This window comes from Monoraphidium neglectum (genome assembly GCF_000611645.1).
Source record: "Monoraphidium neglectum strain SAG 48.87 unplaced genomic scaffold scaffold02124, whole genome shotgun sequence".
In the NCBI taxonomy this organism is placed as follows: domain Eukaryota; kingdom Viridiplantae; phylum Chlorophyta; class Chlorophyceae; order Sphaeropleales; family Selenastraceae; genus Monoraphidium; species Monoraphidium neglectum.
Window position 1 is genome coordinate 274 of NW_014011504.1, and position 5,769 is coordinate 6,042.

General features: G+C 66.2%; 1 protein-coding gene across 1 annotated transcript; it reads left to right on the forward strand.

The window, feature by feature from the left end:
• Window positions 1–1,616: 1,616 nt before the first annotated feature.
• MNEG_9949 (hypothetical protein) lies at window positions 1,617–5,222 on the forward strand (the record flags this gene model as incomplete). The annotated part of the gene is made up of 7 exons (XM_014041578.1): window positions 1,617–2,012; window positions 2,717–2,911; window positions 3,179–3,298; window positions 4,039–4,196; window positions 4,284–4,352; window positions 4,591–4,735; window positions 4,932–5,222. The coding sequence occupies 7 exons, from the start codon at window positions 1,617–1,619 to the stop codon at window positions 5,220–5,222; spliced, it is 1,374 nt and encodes a 457-aa protein (XP_013897032.1).
• Window positions 5,223–5,769: the final 547 nt, after the last annotated feature.

Here is a 5,769-nt window from a genome sequence, read left to right on the forward strand (position 1 = left end):
GGGGGCGCTGCGCGGCTGGCGGGCGGCCGGGGCGGGCGGCCCGGGGGCAGGAGGTGCGGAGTGGCGCGCGAGCGGGGCCGCGCCATGCTGGGAGGACTGAACGCCCGCCGCCTGCCGGCGGCGCGCCGCCTGTTTTTGGGTGTGCGAGCGGCACAACTGGCAAAACCCGGCGCTAAGGGGCGCCTCGTGCGCATCTCGCGCGTGGTGCGGGCGAAGGGCGTAATATTGGGGTGGGTGGGTGGGTGCAGCATGTGCAAAACTGTGTGGGGGGAGACACGCCAGCCATCATGTGGCATGGCTCCCACCCTTCAAGCTGGGTGGGTGTGAGCGCAGGCTCGCCACGGGGCCCGGTCCTCGCCCCGCCGCTCGGCATATGTACGCCGCGCCCCACTCGAAGGGGCGCCGCCCGCCTGCGTTCATCTCTTTCACGACTTTACCGGCTTTGTCCCGTTTTGCACTGTGACGTCATCGCCTTGGTCCACGACCCTTTGCTGCGACGCGAAGGCCGGCCCTGGGGCCGCACGAGGGGCCCAGGCAGCCTATGGATGAGGTTTGCCCTCCCATCATCCCTATCGAACCACGGCATGGACAAGAGCCGCCCGTCGCACCGCCGCCGCATGGCGCCTGCGTGCCCGGCGCACGGCGGGCTGGCGGTAGCGCCGGCGGCCTTCGTTCGTTTCTCGGTCGCTGCATTCGCAAACATTGAGGGGGACATCTTCCAACAACACACGTCATTCGGAGCACCAGCATTACGAATTGAGCACTTGTGCCAGACTCCCCATCACAATGCGCTCCCCATCGCACCAGCCTGGGGCGTGCTGATCCAAGGCAGCGCGTCCCCGCTGCTCCCATGGGCGCCTGCGGCAGGCAGCGGTCGCAGGGCGGCGGCGGCTCAGTCGTGAGAGCTTGAGCAAACCTTGAACACCCCGACGGCGTTAACTCGGTTTTGGATGAGGGATTGATAATTTTGTCGGCCTGGCCCCGTCCGGACCGGCCCCGTGCGCGGCTGAAGGCTGATCCCGCGTTTGGTTAACACCAGCTGTGTGGCGCGGCGCGCCCACTCCTGAGGACACCTGTATCACAGGCCGGGTAGCCCTGCCTGCAAATGATTGCAGGCACTCATTCATATTATTCAAATCTCTCATGCATTCAAACTGCAGAGCCAACTATTTGGTGTCACCATTTGATTGTCTTGTAATCATAGCGAAGGGGCATCCAGTTGACCCCCACTCCAGCTGGTGCTTCAGATGGCCGGCTTGCGGATTTATACCACAAACGGCTGACTGCCATCACTCACTCCGTTGAATATTGGGCATATGAGTCTCTAAAATGGGTTTGGACAGGCGCTGCAGCGCGAGGTTGAGAGGTGTGGCGCCACCACCAGGCTGGCTTTCTGCTTCTGTAGCAGTCCCCACGCGTCATAAATCGAGGTTTGAGTGACCAAAAATAAGGCATTTATCAACTGGACGAGCTCGCACGCTCTGTGCTACGAAAAACGATCTGCGACCGTGGGACGCCGACCTTGACATTTGACCTGGCCGCGCCGTCAGGCCGTTTGTAAGTAATTATAACCTACAACATAGCACAGCGAGTCTAATTGGCAAGAGCTGAGGGCAATGAGCTCTGCTCCGGCAGCGTCGGCGCACGGACGCCACTGGCACACACGCCCCAGGGCGCCCCGCGCAGCCGCAGTCGCCGCCGCCGCCGCCGAGGCCGCCCGCGCGCTCGAGTTCCCTTACCGCGGCTCCGGCTTGCTGTGGGCCCGCAGCACCGGCCTCAAGCTCTGGCCGGGAGCCGTGCTGCTCTCGCGCTGCCTGGAGGAGGCCCCCTCCCTGCTAGCACCCCTGCACCCCCGCCTGGCGGCACGCCCTGCTGGCGGCGCCGGCGGCGGCTGGGTCTGGCAAGACAAGCTGGTGTTGGAGTTGGGGTGCGGCCTGGGTCTCGTGGCGTGCACGGCGGCGCGGCTGGGGGCGCGGGTCGTGGCGACGGACGGCGATGGCGACCTGCTGAGGGTGAGTTTCAGTGTGTGCGCGCCTCGTGTGTATTTGTTGCATATGCATGCGAGCGTGCGCGTGTGTGTATGTATGTTTGTATGTGTGTAAGGGGGGGAGGGTGTGAACGCGCCCACACGTGCGCGCGCGCATGTGTGTGTGTGTGTGTGTGTGCGTGGGTGCGTGCGAGTGTGTGTGTGTGTGTGTGTGTGTGTGTGTGTGTGTGTGTGTGTGTGTCTGTGTGTGTGCGCACGCATATGCCGACGCGGGTGAAGCTGTTAACGCCCTGCGGCTTGCTGGTTGCAGCGGCTGGGCTGGGAGTGTCACCAGTGGGTGGGCAGCCATGCATCAGAGCGCGAGAGCGCGCCACGGGGGGCGAGAACCACAGCGCCGCCTGCATCGTACAGCGCGCCGCTGCGGCATGAGAAGTGGATGTTGCAATGCGCATTTGACCGCAGGTGGCGGCGAAAAATATTGCGCACAACACACGGGGCCCCGGGGGCGCGCCCTTGACGCGGCACGCCGTGCGGACGGCGCAGCTGTTGTGGGGCGATGAGGTGCAGCTGCGCGCAGCGCTGGGCAGCGGCGATCATGGCACGTCCGATTTGTCAAAGCAGCAAAGTGCCCCTGATGGACGGGAAACTGATTTGTCATTGGGATCGCAAGACTTCCGTCGCGGCGCGCAGCGGGGGGTGCGCCACGACCACCATCAACACCATGCGCAGCAGCAGCGGCGGCAGCAGCAGCAGCAGCAGCAGCAGCAGCAGCATGCTGATGTCATTCTGATGTCAGACGTTGTGTATGGTTCGGACCCAAGCCTGTGGGAGAAGCTCGTGGCGACCCTGGCGGGGGCGTGCAGCCCAGACACGCTGGTGGTGCAGGCGGAGACGCGGCGTGTGGAGGGAGTGCTGTATCCGCAGGTGCGCCATGGGGTTAAGGGGGGAGGCATGTGCATGCGCCTGAGTGGGCTCTCATGTGGGGGGTGTGCAAGCGCGTTTGCGCATGTACGTGCGTCCGTTTCTCAGCATGCAGGCCTGTGCAGATTTTGCGCAGGCAGGAGTCTGCGAGGCCCCCTCGTTGGGGTATGGTGCTGCCACTCCTGAGGGCGGCCTCGAAGATCACGCGTCCCCCCCACCCCAATATCACAACAAAGCCCGCGCCTGCTACCCCGCATCGCATTCCTAAAGTATTGGGAGCTCCTGGAGGCATCCGGGTTCGGCCGCGCGCCGCTGCAGCGGGACGCGCAGGCGCGGCTGGAGGGAGAGTTGGCGGCGCGCGGCGACTGGCGGGACGGCACGGAGTGCGGCGTGTGGGTTATGCATCTGCGGGGCTGAGGCGCGCCGCGCCTGCGCTCTTTTGTGGGGACGTGGGCCAGGAGGCTGGTGGCTGCGGGGTCGGGGCTTGTGCTCCTCTGACGAAGCGCCGGCCAAGGGTTTGCCCTTCGCCAAGAGAAACCCTAAATGAGATCAAATGACACAAGAGCAGGGGGTGGGCGGCGAGCGCTCCTGATGGCCGCGGCCCCGCACTGCACCGCGCCGTCAAGCACAGCAGTCAGCGTTGCTATTTCCGGTCCCGCGGCGGCCAAGCGCGGGCGTCCGCGGGTGACGCGAGAACCCGCGAGCGCGGTTGGCCGCGTGCACGTGCAGCTGCCGTTCACGGGGTCAGCGCCACGCCTGAACCTTCGCAAGGCCTGGGCCCAATAAGCGCGTGCGAACAGAGCTGTAAAATGGAGCGGCTGGGAGTGTGAGGTGGCGGCTTGTCCATATGGGCCCCGGCTGCGCGTGGGTGGGTCTGCGCGCCCGCCTGGCGATTTGCTTGGCACCTGAGCAGTCGGTGTGCGGATGGATGTTGGGCCTGTGCATCTCACTCAGCAATCACACTTGCCGGGCCCAGCAACGCGAAATTGTATACGCTTACAGTCTTCTCTCGTGCTTGGACCACCCTATCTGCGCACAACACTCCTCGCTCGGCGCCTGACTTGAAAAGACCCGGGCGAGCAGCAAGCAGCGGCCTGCAACCACGTTCAATGTCCCTTGTTATCCATCAGGGCCCCGGCGCTCTCGTCGGGGCTCCTAGGCGGGCAGGCTTGGCCTTTGGCGTGGTGCCTCGGCGAGCAATGGTGGCCGCGCGCATCAGCGCCCCTGGAGCGGCAGAGGTCGCTGTTAATGACCACGTGCAGCAGCAGATGGAGGAGACCGCCCGCAGGTGAGAAGCAGCACCCGTGGGGAGCGTGTGTGAGACTCGGTCATCGTGAGAGGGCGGACGCCATAACGCCTCGCTTTTCCCCCACAGGCGCATGCAGTTGCGGGCAGAGATGGCGGCGATGCGCGAAAAGCAGCACAAGGCAGACGACGCCCCGTGGTGAGTCCTCCTGGGGTTTCAACGATCGATCTCGTGCCCGTCTGGGTTGCCTGGGCAGCCCACCACCCCCATTGCGATTGCAGTATGTAGACATGGCTATGCGTCCGTCTTGGACGTGTGCCCAGACTCGTCGCTGCTGCAGCTTGCAGCCGACTCCGGCGAGTCACACAACCGTGGCGGCGAAACGCAGCGCCGGCCCCTCCTGACTCCCCCGCCCCGAACTCTCGCGGCCTCCTAGGTGGGAGGTGGACTGCCCGCCCAATATGATCAACGTGGACAGCGCCGAGCAGCTGCTCTCCACGACACGGGGCGCGTGCGCAGCGGGAAAGCTGGTGGTTGTCAACTTCTTCAGCCCAGAGTGCTACGCCTGCCGCACCATGCAGGTCGGACACCCCCCCCATATAAGATAGCCCTCCTCGGCGCAAACACGCCAGGCGCCGCCTCGGCCCCGCCCACCGCGCCGCCACGCCCCCCGACTGCGGCCGCCTTGCCTGCCAGCCGACGTCCCTGCTCCCCTTTTCCGACCCCTTTTTCAACCCTTCGTACTGCACGCCCTTACCTCGTCCCCCCGCCCCGCAGCCCAAGCTACGCCAGATTGCGCGCGAGGTGCAGGAGCGCGTCGTTTTTCTGAAGGTCAACGGCTTCTTGGACGGCCTGCGGGAGTACTGCGAGGCAGAGGAGATTACTAAGATCCCCTACTTCCACTTTTACAGGGGCGGCGCCCGCGTGGCCGAGTTCACGGCCAACATGAGCCCGCCGGCGCTGAAGCGGCTGCGCAAGGCACTCGAAGTGTATAGCGAAGACGCGGCGCCAGCGGCGGCAGCAGCGGCGGCCGCCCCCGGCGCGCCCGCGGCGGGCGCGTGCGCCTGATGACGGCGGTGGCGGCGGCGGACGGAGAGCGCGTGCGCGTGCCTGGTGTGCGCTCTTAATGCGCGGCCATGCACCACACGGCTCGACTGCGCCGCCCCATCCGTTTTGGACCTAGCAGTTTGTCCGCTAGCCCCTGCCTTGCCCTGCAGCCCCTCTTTTCAAACGTCGGAGCCGCAGCACCCCATTTTAGAGCGAGCGGCAATTCTCGGCCGGGCACACCCGCGGGCGGCGGCGGCTCCCATACAGAGCCCCCTCGCCTGCCGGCCCCGGCCGCACGCCCACAACCCACAGCCCCCCCTCCCCCCAGTCGAGCGAGTTGCAAGATGCACGTTTGTCCCCACCCCCCTTGTTCCAGCCCCGCCGCCCGCGCCCGCTCGCGCGGCGTGCGGCGCGGCGCGGCGCGTCTCCCTTCCCCCTCTCGCCGCGCCCGCGCGAGCGGTGCTCTCTGTTCCAACACACGCGAGTGATTTTTGAGCGAACTGTAATCCCCGCGGGCGCCACGGCCGCACGGCGCCGCCGCGCCCTGCCCGCCCGCCTCCCGCCCACC